Source organism: Diadema antillarum, unplaced genomic scaffold, assembly GCF_040938485.1.
Source record: "Diadema antillarum isolate AM-2024a unplaced genomic scaffold, OU_Dant_1.0 seq00000198_RagTag, whole genome shotgun sequence".
Lineage (NCBI taxonomy): Eukaryota > Metazoa > Echinodermata > Echinoidea > Diadematoida > Diadematidae > Diadema > Diadema antillarum.
The window spans coordinates 429,872-447,622 of NW_027271260.1; the positions used below are offsets into that span (position 1 = coordinate 429,872).

General features: G+C 36.8%; 1 protein-coding gene across 1 annotated transcript; it reads right to left on the bottom strand.

Moving 5' to 3' along the window:
• Positions 1-7,738: 7,738 nt before the first annotated feature.
• On the bottom strand, positions 7,739-17,701 carry LOC139728783 (uncharacterized; the record flags this gene model as incomplete). The annotated part of the gene is made up of 3 exons (XM_071639724.1): positions 7,739-9,049; positions 15,651-15,794; positions 17,474-17,701. Coding segments are annotated over 3 exons (501 nt in total), but the record flags the coding sequence as incomplete, so codon positions are not given.
• Positions 17,702-17,751: the final 50 nt, after the last annotated feature.

Here is a 17,751-nt window from a genome sequence, read left to right on the forward strand (position 1 = left end):
CAAAATGTGCGATTTACCATGATGTGCCGTAACAGCGTTCGCACTGACTTCAGATTTTTCTTAGGTGGCCGATGAGAAAAAAAGTGCGTAAATCATTCTACCCCTTCAAAAACAAAAATAAACAGACAACACTCGAACAAGTAAGAAAGAGAAAATCAATTTAATTGACATATAGAAAGTCTAATCTGCCAGTAAGCGGGTCTTGACCATTTTAAACATATCGGAGAGATATTTACAGAGAAAGAAAAACTAATACAATATACGAACTTGGACAAGACATGTACACGTATACTATACTGCACAAAGAATAATTCACCTTCGCCAGAACTTTCCGTGAAAACATGCATGTTTCAGCAACTTTGCAGAAAACTGACCACTCTCTCAGGAATTACAAATCACCCTGCTGAGGAGTTAACGACACTGACCTAAACATAGTACGACAGAATCTTGTTAATAAACGAGCACATCTTTAATTACCATGCATATTTTCATGCAGATATCAGGACGACTATCTTCGTACATAAAACCTAGGTGTATTATGCAGCGGTGGAATAAAACTCAAGATACAGTGGACTCCCCTTATAACGAAGTCCTCAGGACTGGCAGTGTTTTTCCGTCATATTTCGTTATTTCGTTATAACCGGGAAAAAAAATACACGTGAAAAAAATATAGAGCGAATAATGTTGTGGCCTGAATTTTTACTTCGTTGTAACTGGAATTACGTTACAACCGTGTTCGTCATAACGGGCGTGCAGTGTACCTCCAATTTTGAAAGAATAAACCGTGATATATGGGTGCCCACGTGAGATTAAAACCATCATACAAAAGATTGCCAAAAGAATGCTGATTCTCATTACTGTATATATCATAACCTACTTAACAAACATTGGAAAGTGCTGATCAACTCTTTTGCATGTAATGTATGTGGCATAGAGGATATAAAGACTCCCGACTCCCGATTGGAGGACCCGAGTTCGAATCCCGCCCAGTGCTTACGTCCTTGGACAAGATGTTTTTACCCACAATGTCCCTCTCGACCCAGGTGTATACTGTAAATGGGTACCTGGCAACGCTGGGGTAATAATAATGGCAAGGCACTCTGGTAGAGCAGTGGCAACACTGAAGAGGCTACCCAGGATAAATGATACCTTATTACCATTTATTATTTTTTTTAAATCATTATGTAATGAAACAATGTAATATGCATTATAAACTGCTTCACATATTTCTTTTTTTTTCAATCAAACCAAAGTACTCAGAATAATGGTAATCTAATTTCAAAATATAATCTTTATGGCAGCAACCATATACATAAAGTATTGGTTGTTTATCAGTGGTCAAATATTTCGATGAAGAAGTACTATCAAAAGACAAAGTATATTTTTATTGCAAATTACCATGCACTCAGGCAAGAAAAATAATGTATTTCTCTTTACGCCATTCCTGACCAACATTAACACACTCTTTATTTTTATCTTTTTTTTAATGAAATAAGACAATAATCATACAATAGGCGAATTATCTCCAAATCATACAATAGGCGAATTATCTCCAAGAACAATGAACAAAACTCTCATGGCTAAATTCCAACGGCCAAGATATCTTAGCACTGAGCAACAGTCAAAAATATAGAAGTAGATTAAAAATAGTACATATGCATACTGTGGACTCCCATTATAACGAAGTGCTCGGGACCAGCAGTTTTCTTTCATTATATAGAAATGTCATAATAACCAGAAAAATAAAGAATAAATACCACAGAGCTGATCATGTTGGAGCATAAATTTTTACTTCGTTGTAACCGGGAATTTCGTTATAACCGTGTTCGTTATGACAGGAGTGCACTGTATTGCTACTGTGCATCAATCTAAATATCAGCATAGACAAGCTAACATCAGGGCTGCCAACTCTCACGCATTGAGAGTGAGACTCACTCATTTTGACTCCTACATTATAGCATTGGCCTATGGAAGTCTCACTCTCAACTAGTTTCCAGCGTTGGCAGCCCTGTAACATAATGCTCAATGTTTTTCCACACACAAGATGCAAAAAACAAAAACAAAAACAAAAGCAAACAAAACATGAATAAGAGAAACATAAACTATGTAACAGTAATTTATAGAATTCATTAAACTGTGATACAAATATATGCATATACTGTATGTAAATAAGAGTTTGTTTTGTACTGTATTAAGGACATATCATTATTTGAAAGACAATCAAACCCAAGAGTGTACAAATACCATTGCAGCTCAACAAGAATACATGTACATCATATTTCCTTGCTGCCAGTTTACTTTCAAACACATTATTTTGTTTCCACATGTACCCTGGTTCCCAATCACCGAATCTTTTCTGATAGTATAGCAGTCATATGTTTTCATATACACAAAATTTAACTTAATATATATTGTATCACTAGTATACAAATAGACCAACTTATTCCACAACATCAAACGCATAGCTCCGAATAGTACTCTAATATACCTCACTTCTTTGACTACATCTTCATCCAAACACATAAATGAAAAAAGTACCATGAACAGAAATTACGTAAAGTGGTCTAGCATACCATTGTAGATGTTTGGGCAAAATATTTCCAAATTGAATTGGTTTGCCTATATACAGAAAGATATTGGATGAGTGCGCTTGAGCTCTTTTTACATTGTGTCTTTCACAAGTATTTTTCTTCTGTAATAAATTATGAAAGAAGTCTGGACCTTCACATTTATTTTTCATTTTTTCATTTTTTTTTAAATAGAAAGACTAATGAATTTTAAAAATTGCATCCACACTTCAACCAGCAAAGCAGTACAGACATTCGTGACCATAAAACTTAGGCAAGATCTTCCTTCTTTGATAGCTCTACACAATCACAAAGTGAAAATATGACATTTCAAAACGGTCAAAGAAAATAAGTATATCACAAGCACTGAAATAACTACCCCCCAAAAAAACAAACAAACAAACAAACAAACAAACAAACAAACAAACAAACAACAAAACAAAACAAAATGCACAATTCACTTTTATGGCACAAGTAGATAATCATACCAAACTTAATTTTGTAGTTTCTCTAAATGCTGTTTGGCAAAAAAAAAAAAAAAAAATCACAACAAAACAAAACAAAAACAACCACACAAAAACATATTGTACTATATCACAAATTCCAATTTTTAAACTGTCTTGAAGTACAACATGTATTTCCTTTAATACAGATATGGTAGTTTGCAAGACAGTGGAATTTCTTCTGTCACAAACATCATAGTTTGTACATTGAGTTGTTTGGACACTAAATAATGCTTTGAGTATTCCAAACTGAATTTGATGTAAATTATACACTGTTGAGGGCAAAATATGCTCAACACTCCAAAACAAGTGTTCTCTTTGGTTTGTTCTAGAGGGTTCATTTTGTCGAATGTTTTGTTGTTGTTGTTGTTGCTGCTGTTGTTTTTGGTTGTTCTTGTTGTTTTTTTAATGGGCTCTCCCACTTTCTTAGTAGAAGTATACACCTGTACATACCTTTAAAAGATACTTCAAATACACAAGAACAAAGCACAAGGGCACTACTGGGATCTGGTTTTCTTCAACATAATGAATCTCAGGCCCATTTTGGTAACAACAGTTTTCACCTGCCTCGACTTACGAGAGTTTGTTGTGAAAAACACAATTAGTGATAAATGTAGACTGAGCAAATCAAATGTTAATTCTAGAATCTCAGTTAATGGTATTTTGGATATCTTGGAACAATAATTGCTGCACCACTTTAGCTACATTATTCATAAAATCAAACATGTTTATCACATTAGGACATAATAGATACACCATACTTTGTATTTTAAAAAAAGTGTTATAGGGGATGAAAATTCAATAGCTTCACAACAGATACAAAAAAATTAGTATTGAATAAGTTTACAGCAGTCACAGAATCTGTGTGATTACAAAGGAGTACTGTATATTAAAGCTATTATATTCACGTACAGATACTTTCACAAGATGTCGTTTTTGCGAATTGACACCAAGGCTTTTATAAGTGCGCCATTACCATAGCCCATGGCGACATTTTCATACATTCCTAAACTCGCGTTCCAACTGAGCTTCAAGAATTTCACCATAATTAAACTCTCATTGTTAAAACAACAGCTTATTATTATTCAGTTTTAGTAGTAGCTCAAAATGGCTTGCTGAACAGTCCATCACATAGACTCTCAGACATGCTGGATCCAGCCTAGCACTGGATAAAATGGAGCAATGTCTGCTGTAGTTCACATTCGCATACATCTAACCCTGTTACCAGCTACAAAAACAAAGTGTTTGACTTCAATAGAGATAGAAATATTTGTCGTCAATCACTGTATATAAGCATCTATGGGATCTATTACAACAATTGTTGATAACATTTAAATGTGTATTCATGACAAGCAGTACATAGATGACTCAAATACTGAACTCTGTAAATGAAAACAGCCACTTCAGCAGTAAAACAGTCTTGCACCAGAGATGTCCCGATTTAAAATTGATATTCGTAACGACTTCTTTTGTAAAACTAGAGAAGCACTCTGAGAGTGCAGAAAACTGCCAAGCAACTCATTTACACCACTGATCTTGTTTTTCAATTGAGATGAGTGATTTCCATCCATATGTATCCATGCCGAAAGTCGCCCGATCTCTCAATATAGAAGTCAACTTCCAGATACTTGCGACGCGCCTTAACCTTGCAGAAAATAGAACACTATCTTCAGTACGCGTATGAAAACCTCAAAAACGCGCAACTTAAACTCCCAAGTTCATTGACCCTACCTGCCAATATATAAAAAATCCTTCATAAAATCCACAGAAATTCCGCAGCACTCTCACAATTTAATCATCTGTTAGTTGTGTCAGTCTCAACCTTTCCTGTAAGTTTCATCAAAATCTGTTCACAACTATTTTAATTAATTTGCACGTGGACAAACAAACAAACCAGCAAACCAATGCCAATGAAAACATAACTTCCTCCCTTGGTGGAGGTAATTATCCACATCACATACGTGTATCAGAAAACAAAAGCAATCAAGCACATACATGTATAACGAAGACACCTTTCAAATGAATGAGTGGCTGCTTTAGACATGTTTGACTGCATATCTTTGCCTTTATCCCTGAGATAAGTAGAACTCATACAAACCTACAAATCTACAAAGTGTTAAGTGATAGTTAACATGTATCGGCACTCTGGCCATTTCAACAGTTCTACAAGTAGATGTAAATACTCTTTTTTTTTCAATAAAGTATTATCAAAGTATATACACTTCTTTGACCAACAAACCTCCTCCTCCCCCCCCCCCCCCAAAAAAAAAAATATATATATTTATCAGACTACTTACAAGATATATTGTCAGTAGGTTTCATAAAGTGTACCCTACCGTATGCAGCATAATTTTGCTTGGGACAATTTCCTAGTGCAGCTATTTTGCAGTGCGGAGATGTGACTCCACTGTGTCACTATTCTATGCAGCTGTTTCCCTGAAGAATACAAAAATAACACAAGTGTCAGAAGCATAACATGCTCTAAACTGATAATGCTGATTTAACCCTAAAAAGACTGGGGGGGGGGCCTAAAAGGCCCCCCCCCCTCGACATTTCGCGCGATTACTCTGCAACACGCAATGCTCTCGCCGCGATGCTCTATGACTTTTTTCTTTCGAGTTTCCTGCACATTTTGACACCAAATTTGTGACGCCCGGGGGTACGGTTCTGAAGTTACATAACTTTTTGTACATGCACGTGAGGCCGAAAATGGCTCAAAAATGTGATTTTGTGTACAAAGTCAATGCAAACTGAGTTTGTTCACATGGTTCATATAAATATGCATATTTTTACTCTCAATGGCTAAAATTAATTTGTTTTAGGAGTATTATGCTTCAAAAAGTGTCTGCCACAAATTTTGTTAAAAAAACAACAAAAACAAAAGGTCAAAAAACAAAGAAATACATAAGAAATTCATAAAACAATAAAATAAGAAATTAATTTTGATACCGAATTTTTTTTCAAGTACATTTGCTAAGAATGCCACAAAGAATAATTAGACCAAAAATGAGCACTTTTGGAGCTTTATTTACTGATTTAGATCAAAGAGTCTGATTTCTCGCATAAATTAGCATAATTAATCAAAATAAAATAAAAGAAGACTATTTTGGAAAATTTAAATATACGATCTTGTAGATTACATCGCACACTACCATTGTGCAAATTTTCGCGGCGATTGCGCGATCCACGGCCGAGATCTTAAGGGGGGGCCCTTTAGGCCCCCCCCCCCCCCCCCCCCCCAGTCTTTTGAGCTACCAAAATAGCCCAGTCTTTTTAGGGTTAAATCTAAATTATATTACCATATCTAAGATTGAAAGAACACATACCGGTTTGTACTTCAACCTGGCATTCCATCCGTTGATTATATTTGTGACCGTGCACCTCAAAACGAACATAAAGTCGCACACTCTGATTTTGCGTGAGGACTGAAAATAAGTGAAATGGGTCAACCTAGCCGAACTTGACTTTTTCATATTTTCTGAAAGAGTGGGTCTTCTTTTACATTATGCTAAAATCTGGTATCACAAACAGGCAGGAAAGTGTTTTTTTAGCAGTTTATCTCAAACATTTTTGGTAGAATAGTGTGATTATGTGTGTCTTTAGAATCCCTTTTTCATTTCTGAAAAACCTTGTCCACACTCTTCACTTTCAACTCTAATAACTTTTGAAAGAATAGTGCTACTGCTTTGAAAGTTAGCATTGATTATGGACAGAATGTGTTAATGAGGCATTCTCAATTTCAGATTAATCTGATAATTCCTTCATTGTTATTACTCTGGTGGTTTACTTCCTGTTTTTTGTATCATTCATCGCACACCCAACACAGTTTGGTAAAGATTAAGCGCTTGAATAGACACTGTACTTCAGAGCCTCTTTTCTCAGTTCACACTTTTCCTGAGTTTGTGCTTTCTTTCCAATATTTAGATAGGTTAGGAGAGTCCATTTGATTTGAGTTATACATCATTTTAAAATTTAAAGTCTGCTCTTTCAGAATATGGTCTTAACTAAAAATTCATGTCTGGCGACTTTTTGTTTGTTTTGAGGTGCAGGGTCACATTTGCAACCATCACGTGAACAATTCCTTCATGACACCAAACTTTAATCCCATTTGTTTTCATTGTTCAGTATCCCTAGCTCTTCCAAGATAGTGCATATATGTTGTTTAATGTCTGCAGTCTATAAAAGGGTCTGCTTACCCTTAATGTTTGCCATTTTGCCTCTGATGAGGATTTTGCTAGGATCCAAACTCAGGCACCCTCTGACTCAACATTCACCCAAACCTATAACATGCATACAGAAATGCATGTAATTCCAGTGTGAGTAAATATGTGCTTGAAGGTAATACAATGTCAATAAGAAACAGGCACAAAGAAGGAATGTAAAAGAAGTAAGTGGAACCCTCTAAGAGCACACACTTTACGAAAAAGTATCAGGTAGGACTCCTTTGCAATGCATATTTGTCTACCATCCAGTCAAATACTGTAAAACGAGAAATTTTCGCGTGCATTTTAATTCGAGAATTTCGCGAGCGCCAAGATTCGCGAAATTTAAATGCACGCAAAAGTTCTTGTCTACACTATATGCATTGAATGCCAGTGGCAGTTCGCGAAAATTTCATGCCGCAAAAAAGGCCGTCGGCTCCAATTCACGAAAAATTCATGCCGCGAATATAGGATCTATCATGTTTTACAGTACCTTGTGTTCTTCACATAGGTGTACATTGCGTGGTGGTCTACAGGAATGTGCTACACACTTTTAGACTGAAGGTCAAGGATTCAAGACCCATTACAATACTCGTGTCTTTGGCAAGTCACTTCATCCATAAATTCACCTCTCTACTCCGGAGCATAGTAGGCTATCCAGTCAGTAGCTACACTATGGTTGAGCCAATACCAAGGTATATATCTTGATTAAACATGTGCGCACATTGGCAGTCTAAGGGAGTGCTCATTAACTGGCCTTGGATCTGTGACGCAAACACTTAAGATGACACTAATCCGTAGGCAAAATATGGTGTTTGGGACATGCACAAAACGGCTGTTTTCATCGTCTATTAACCATGGAGGCTGCATCATCTAAGCATTTGTGTTGCAAATCTAAGGCTCGCTTTTATGGAGTGGAGCACAAAAAAGGTGGCAGATTGATTCTAATCACCAGCATAATATGATTAGGTTATATGCTTTGAGCTTCAAGATGTAAATGAATGACCTTACATCAACAATAACCACTGGTATCTATCATAATTACTCTTAAGAATGCCCAGGTTTGGTTCTTATATTTGTAAGAGAGTCTCCATTGTTTACTTATACTTTGGCATCAAACACAAAACCCATAGCCACAGACATATGCAATCATAACAACTATTTGAAATTCTATAGTGGATGTAAGCCAGAAAATATGAAGAACACTTGCTGTTGTCCACTTGCCTCAACAATGCTCAAAGTTATAGTAAAATTGTGCCATAAAACCCACATGCATTCTTTAGAGTGCCCCAAAAAGCCTGAAATCATGATCCATATAGATGATATTTATATTTATACTGCCCCAAATAATATAAAAGGTGAATCTATAAAAGTCAGACATGAGGAGATATATAAATACATATATGAATTATATCATCTGTGGTTTATGTAAGACATACGTATGATGTATGGAAAACCCTGATATCAAGTCACCCAAACTGACACTGCATACAACATGGACATGTCTGACATTTTATGTCACATGTCTATGGGGGAATACATGACAATGCAATGGAGGGACCTTGTGGCATATGACAGGAATAGCCATCTGGCTGTGTATGGTCAGCTGTTGGTGACCATCAATGACTGCGTGGGAACAGAGGTCACATCAGTGCTGGGAGTTGACCGCCCAGTTGTAACTCATGTAGCTGACCTTGAAGTCCTTATGACCCATGACCTCTGACAGCTGCTCCTTCTTCTTACCATCGCCAATCAGTTTGGACACAAATGTGGCAACCTGCAGCGGACACAGCCATTTATTTGAGAACTTGTAGAAAAATTGACCGACTATAGTAAAAGTGGACATTTCTTCAGTGTGAAAATTTGCGCAACCAGAAACTAGTTGAGTGCAAAAAAGAAGACACACAAATATTTTTGCTTATTGCATGTACCACAATCAAATATTTTGATTCTGTGGAATTAAAAATACACAAAATTTATCTTAATCAGCAGAGTGTGAAAAATTACTTGCCCAAAAATATCCACTTTTACAGTAAAACACATGAGGAAAATGATAGACCTCCTGCACTTCATGGAGAATACAGAGCATCCAGGTTTGAGTATTTACCATGTCATGTTCAACTAATGTTTTCAAATGGAAAATATGGACTTATTTGAAGCAAAAAGTAACCCGAGTTCAGACATGAGGAAGTATAAAAGCAATTTCTAACTTTAGCAACAGTTTGTTCACTTCAAAAAAAAAAAAAGGAAATGGGATACTCATGTAAAATATCATATGAGAGAAGATCATTTCTACACCAGTTAGTACAGTCTACTATGTCGAAATATTGGGTCCCGTGAGATTTTCGTGCCAAAATTGATTTTTTTAGCTAACTTGGTCAATTTGGGGGTGCTGAATCCAAAAAACTTTGGTTCCATTTTTTCCGACCACGTCTTCAGTCGCCATTTTGAATTTCAAAATGGCCGCCATAGCAAACTGTATTTTGACCCAATTCTCATAATGTGAGCATCATAGAAGGTTCAGATTTGATGCAAAAAGCATGTTTGTAATGTCAGACATTCTGATACACCATTTTCTAATATTGTTGATAGCTTTGATACAATTTTTAGGCAGCCATCTTGAAATTCAAAATGGCCACCATAGCTAAATATATTTTTACCCATATCTCAAGTTGTAAGCATTATGTAGACTATAAATTTGGAGCAAAAAGCATGCATATGATGTCAGTCATGCTAATATATACATTCTTTTATTTAATGATGGATCATTTTCCTTAGCGGCCATCTTGAATTTCAAAATGGCTACCATAACAAATGTAATTGGACCGGTATCTCACATCATATGCATTGTGTAAGGTTCTAATTTGGGGCAGAGAGCATGCATATATTGTCAGACATTCTGAAACATCTTTTTCTGAAACGATGGTTCATTTTGATATCAAAGGTGGCCATCTTGAAATTCAAAATGGCCGCCATAACTGAATGTATATTTTGACCCATATCTCATGTTGTACGCAATACAGACAGTTCACATTTCGGGCATAAACCGGGCTCATGATGTTGAACATTCAGATGCACTTTTCCCATCCCTAAAATTGCAGATCACTTTCAAGGCTGCCTTCTTAAAATTCGAAATGGCTGCTTTTCAGCTAAATTAATATATCTGGTTATACAAGCAACTTTTAGACATATCAATGTTTATGGTGGCGTATACAGTATACATTCTTTAAAACACACCACACACATAGGGCCTATACATTGTGTAATATTGGATTATTTGTATTGGTCGCCACTCTTGAAATTCAACAAGTATTTTGACCATATTTGGTGCTGTAAGATCTGTAATGACCCAAGCTTGGTGAAACGATCATGTATAAGTCAATCACTTCATTGAATATTGCGTGAGCGGAAGTGTTTCCTGTCCTGTAGGTACAACTGTACACTGTTGTGTTGAAATGCAAAAAGGCTGCCATGTGAAACATTCCTTTAAAAGCATAGCGTTTGGGTAAAATTTGTGAATGGGAAATCATGTGATTTTGATGTTAAAAACAAATGACTTTCAAAAAAAAAACTGTGTCTGAGTGACTAAATAATGCCCCATTTAGACGATTTGGTTGTAAGAACTTACAATATTAGCCCTATATAATTCGTGGGATAGTCACTTAGATAATTAAATGTTTTCTAGGCTCATTCCCTGCACGTGTCTTTAAAGAAACAGCACTCTTTAGCTGTACACAGGGGAGAATTAGTTCTAAATTCTTCCAGAAATAATGACTTTTGCATTTCTTGCTTTTCAGCATGATAATGAATTTTGTGGCTACCGTTGGTGTAGGAAGTTCGAAGCATTTTATAATAATTGAACGATTTATGCATGCCCTTTGGAAATATCTACAATCTAATATATCATATTCATAGGTATTAGAGGCACAAATTAGGTTGTGAGAGTTTACAAGGTTCGTTCTCTGGATATATTGTATCAAGTCTCTACGAGGGTAAAGCAGGAAATTGTCCTGATTGAAGTCATCCACGCCAAACTTCTGGAGGCACAGACTGCATGTGTCATAGCACATTCTGCATGATTCAAGGTTTAGATACTTCTTGGTCCATCTGCTCTTGGAGACATCCTCAAATTTTCAACTTCAGCCATCACCATGAAAGGCATGAAAAAGCAGACCTTTAGTTGTTCCTGTTTTTTCGCAACAAACTGCAGAGCATAATCTCTCAAAATTGTCAATTGTACCTTTATAATTTATTTTTCCAGTGATGGAGCAGACAACGTGCAATGCAGTAAGTGAAGCAAACCACCAAGATCCATCAGGATAATTGAAATGTTAGAGTCTACGTAATAATAATCAATATCTCTGATTTTCCCGTTGCTCTAATACATACAATGGTATGAGGCTGTGGCTATCTGTTGTGAGTGACGGGTGACAGTAATTCCCATGGCATCTTTGATGAACTCTTTTATTTTCTTTCCATGCTGTGGTCTCTGTGTCAGATGGAATTGACTGCTCAGTATTTCAGCTTTCAGGCTGATTATTTGGCTCAGTTTTGTGAATTTCTAAGGCATGGGTAGGAATGACGAGAAGGCCATGAAACAATGAGATGAAGAGTGATTGTGGAATTGCTTAGAACTTATACCTTTCAATAATTGTATCGTTCAGAAATGACTGGATAATGACAAGTCTATCAGGCTGTAGAACCAGTAGAAATGTTATGAAGAAGTGGTGATCCCTTAAGCTTAATGACTTTGGATCCAATCTTACATGGTGTTTGTTTTTTTTTTTGCACGAGCTGAATGTCTGGCCTTTCTCACAATAATCCAGAGATTAATATATTCTAATTCTCTCTGATACAAATTCTTAGTACAGAACATAAAAACTGCCCTTTTCATCTCTTTCTGGAGTATCTCCCTTGAATTTTTCTGATGCCTGACTGCCAAACACCACATTCATCAGCTTCAAGGCAGTGACAATTTCTTACATTACCCTCGTGTGATGATCTTTTAAGTTGTGGAGGAATTCTGATGGATGCAAGCGCCACAGAACTGAGCTATCATTACTCCTTTGTAGTTTTAGAATCATTGGCTGTACAGCAGTAAGCATCTTGGAAGTCTTGATAATTGAAGATGACCCACTCAAGGGCAATCAGGAAAAAAGCCTACTTATTCCTTCTTTATTCTGTGTTATTCCAGAAATATATCAAGCAAACCTTAAATGTTTCAGTTTATGGCCAACAAACAAGCTTGTGAATGGGATGCCTGGTAGGGTGACCATAGCATTTCTTGTCATTGTTTTCCTTGTTTGTCTTCATTCTCTTGAGGCAGCATCAAGTTTTTGAAGATCACCTTCAATTGCATCAATGCTTGCTTTTGTACAAATAATTATTCATTGATTGGGATTAAATATAATCATTAACGAGGTTCCACAACGCAAAATAGCGTGTTGCCCGAGAGGCAAAAACGAACCGTTTTAGCGGGTTTTTTTTTTTTTTTTTTTGGCTATACGGGATGTAACGCTTACGCGCTTGCCCACACTATCGGACAGTGGTATGCCCCCTCCCCCCCCCCCCCCTTACGCAGTTTTTGCCCCTCAGCATCTCTTGATGACGTAATTAGAACCTCATCCTTACATTTTGAATTTCTGGCGGCTATTTTGAATGGAGAGATGGCTGTCATTCTGCGTGAACTGGAAATAAATTCAGTCTAACTAGGACAATTTTGGCACATTCATCTATAAAGGCGCTTACCACAGTATTATGATCATATTTTCTATGGCCGCCATCTTGAATTTCAACATGGTGGCCTATCTAATGATCCACAATTAGGAAACAGCTGTACTGGACCGTTGGACACCACAAGCATGTGCATTCTTGAAAATTTGATGCTTCTACAATAATTGCAAACTGAGATATGGGTAAAAACGCTATGGCGGCCATTTTGAATTTCAAGATGGCGGCCTACAAACTCTACAAAGCAAGCCACAAAATCAGAAAATTATATATCAGAGTGTCTGACATTATAACGATGTATTTTGCACCAAGTTTGAGGTTTCTATAATGCTCACTTTATGAGATATGGGTAAAAATACAGCTTGCTATGGCAGCCATTTTGAAATTCAAAATGGCAGCCTACAAATTGTATCAAAACAATCCACAATATCAGACAAAGATTTATCAGAGTGTCTGACATCACACCCATGCATTTTGCACCAAATTTTAAGCTTCTACAATGCTCACTTTGTGAAATATGGGTCAAAATACAGTCTGCTAAGGCGGCCATTTTGAAATTCAAAATGGCGGCTGAAGACGTGGTCAGAAAAAATGGAACCAAAGTTTTTTGGATTCAGCACCCCCAAATTGACAAAGTTAGCGAAAAAAATCAATTTTGGCACAAAAATCTCACGGGATTACATAGTAGCCTCTACTAAGTAAAGAAATTGCATGGTGAGTTTGTCGCTACATTCATGCGTGGCATGATACAGCGTACGCAGCCTACCATGATACCCTGATCCAAATTCATTGCAAGAACAAGTATTCTAACAAGGTGATTTGGATGAAAAAATGATATTTCAAATTTGTTCAGATATCAAATTTTGACATCTTTATACTGCCCCCTGGTACAACTCTCCACGTCAAGAATCTTAAGAAATTAAAAAAAACAAAAACAATGCAGATTTTATGATATACATGTATGCCTCTGAGGTGTTTAGAAAACTGATCTACTGTCTTTGCATAATATATAATTAGATGCATGTAAATTCCACAGATATTTTCCAAGAACAGTTTTTATGTGGTGGCCCATCATCTTCCTGTTTACAAGGTTAACTGAAACAAATACAAATGAAAACCAAAAATCACTGAAAACCTTCAAAACAGAGAAATTTCAATTCTGCTAAACCCAAGGAAAGATGTGGAAGTGGATTCGTTCAAGTTCACACACTGTAGATTCATGTAGTTTCAGCTACAATAACACTACTGCATACCCCGAGAGGGGGTGGATAGAGTCGATAAAATCTTACAATCTTACTGGTGACAATGCTGACTAGACGTAAACTTCATAACCAAGAAAATGTACCAAATGGCCATATTACATGTATGTCACATCTACTCTCTAAAAAGCTTTCAATTTGTCAACATGTTTCCCTTTTAATTTTTTTTTTAATGATATGATACACACGCCCAGAATGACCCTGTTACACAGTCAGACCACAACTTACAGACACAATTCTTTAGGTAAAGTCTTTATGTGCCACATTCGCACATCCTGCTCAGTCGACGGCGTGCCAACTTTGCATATTCTGCTCAACAAACAAAGCCGCCAAAACCGATTGATAAATTGCTAATCACTGCTAATCCAGCCGCACAATGAAAGCGTTTTTTGTGCTTTTGTTCCTCTCATATACGGCTTGCATTCTATGTGGTGATTGACTATTAAGCGGTGTTCCCTACTAGATTTGCTCGTACATTCTAAGTTTCTGTCACGGTTTTATGAGCAAAAGTCATGCCTTTACAGTAATGTAGCAACTGGTCATTCGAAAGAGAAATTGGAAATAGATTTGTCATAAAGTTTATACCGAAACAAAGTTTGGCATTCCTCTTTAACTTTGCCTACTATTATGCCCATCTTACTAGAAATTTGTACAGGTTATACAAATTAGAAAAACGGAATTCTTTCTCAAAGTATGACTACCTTCGTGTCTCGGAATAACATGGCACACAGGGGGTTTTCACCATGGCACATAAAGAGTTACATGAATCAATATCAATACATCCCATTGTTTTCTATTGAAATGTATGCTTTTGCCACTGACCCTTTTTCTCCAGCGGGCAATTTCGGCTACCAAAATCTTTATAACTGACATTTTGGTCACCCCAAAATGAAGTGTATTGGCACAAATTACAAAGAAACATGTCAATCCTCTTTCAATCTCAGTTGCCCAATCAGGCCCCCCAAAGATCTAACCCTATCAGAAATTTGGTGGAACAACATTAATTTTTGAGTGCCCCTGGGCCATCAGGGGGCTTTTCATGAGGCATTTTTTTTTTTTTGTCTCACAGCTTTGTCAAACAAATTTGCTCTCAGCCGATCAGATTCAAGGATTTCATTAGTTTTTAAAAGTTTGCCAGATGAAATATCTGACAAAATGCTTCACGAAATGCCTCCCAGGGGGATGTTTCATAAAGCTGTTCTTAAAGTTATGAACGACTTACGAACGACAGGTGATCAGTTCTTGTGCTGAATTATTGAAATTCTGATAAGTATAGCACATCGGAACTGATCACCAGTCGTTCTTAAGTCGTTCATAACTTTAAGAACAGCTTTAAGAAACACCCCCCTGGTTGTCACTAACGATTAGCCCTACTCTCTGTTCTCCTACCTCCTTGTCATTCTTGCCAAAGTCCTCTCTGTACCACTTGAAGATCCGGCTGAAGCGGAGCTCCCTCTTCTTGACGTCTACTTGGCAGCCGTCGGAGCTCTCAAGGAAGGCCTCTCCTGCCAGTGTCAGCTGCTTATCAATGTCCTGCAGTCAAAAGTGTGGGTAAATTGGCAAAAATAAAGCAAGCTTAACCCATTGAGGACGGACTGATTTTGCTACAACACGTATTTCCCATAGGCACTTGCCCAAGTATACTCAGGACTCATCCTCAACGGGTTTAAAGACCTGGTAGTGTTGGAAAAGAATAGTGGCCTGATTGATTCCATCATCATTTGCTGCCTGCAGCTGTGTATCTTCGCCTGAGAACCAGAACAGTGTAACCATTACTTTGGGGGGGGGGGGGGGGGTATTGAGTTATTGGTATCACAAAGCATGATCTCTTCTGTATTACAGTGTTAATTTTGAATTTGTTTCTTTTTACATTTTCTGTAAAATGTTACAAATCAAAACGATAGTGGCACTATCTTACCTAATATTTGGAACAGTGCTTGTAAATCTACCCACTTTTGATTAAGTAATCTGTTTATTTCATGAAAATTGATTGTTTCATTTTTATTAACGCTCAAATCTTAGAATTTGATTGTGCCCTTCTGGTTCCCAGCTGACAACATGCTAAAAGTTCAAAAAGCACAAGCCTACCAAAACAGAATTGCCCGTCAGCAAATCTGTGCATCAAAGTGTATACTCCTCGGTTACAGTCTTATTTTTTTTTTCAGTATATGTATAAACAAAATTTGAAAGTTTTTGGAGGAGAATAATGTGTGTATATTTGATATATTTTAGTCTATAATTTTGTGTATTGAAATATGATGGTGACATGAAGATTATGTTAAATTTTTCTCACAGCTTTTTAATATGCGCGTACAAGTGTATTTGATTAATTTTGATGTTTTGGTCATCAGGTGTTTATATATATATATAATTGTGTAGTTTTATATTTTGATCGAAGAATGATTGTATGACTATGTATGTTATTATAAAATGAAATGATATTGTACAAAATTCTGCAATTCAGCCATCTCCATGGCTGCAAATGAATTTTTAAATAAACCATTACCATTACTATTACTATATTACATTCAACTCCAGTTGCAAGATTCCTTTCACTGTGTGTGTAATACACAGATATTTGTTTGGGGTGTTCCAGATATACATGTATCCGTATCAGGCAAGCCTTCCCACCACATGGTATCCACACACTATCTGGTCTTTAGAAGCAACCCTTTAGGCAAAGCTCATGGAAAGGTTACCTCATGCCAAAGTACTAGAGGAAAAGCTGTCTGAAATGTAAGTGATTTTTATTGAATTGATGGTAAAATTATTGTGGTCTAAAGCATGTGGAGCAGCATGAGTATAGCTAAACTCAAGAAATCTAGCCTAAGGCTGTGTACGCTTGAAAGATTATAGCATGAGAAAAGACAAATTAATCACATATTATTAAGCTTTTAACAGTTTGTTTACCCTCTGGAATGCACTGATGAAGAAATATGTGAAAGCAGTATGAAAATGTAAATCTTTACATCTCTTTTGACACTGGAATGAAGTCACCTGCACATGAATCAACAACAGTTATAACTTGGCTTATGATTCTAGCATCATTGAGAACAAAAAATCATATTAAAAAAAACAACAATAATTTTTTCGGCAAACAAATGTTCCAGATTTATTACCCCAAAGAACACAAAATTATCGCCTGACACAACTGAACATCGTATAAACCCAAATACTTTTCCTGGGGAGAAAATTGTGTGGCATTGACATACCTTTGCAGAGTAAGTCTTGATGGGTGGGCAGCTTTTGGCCCCACAGACCAGGGCAAAGTGGATGAGGGGCTCGTGGAGGTGGAGGGCCACTTTCAGACGTGGGTCCCCCTTGGAGAAGGGCTTGGAGAGGGCCCCTATGGGCTTCCTGTTGGCTCGCAAGACCCCATTCTCAATATCGTTCAGGGAGTATAGGTGGCCACCGATGACGTAGCTAACATAATTGAAGAACTGGAGTACAAGAGCAGATAGGTTAGACATCTTAACAGAGCACTGTTTTT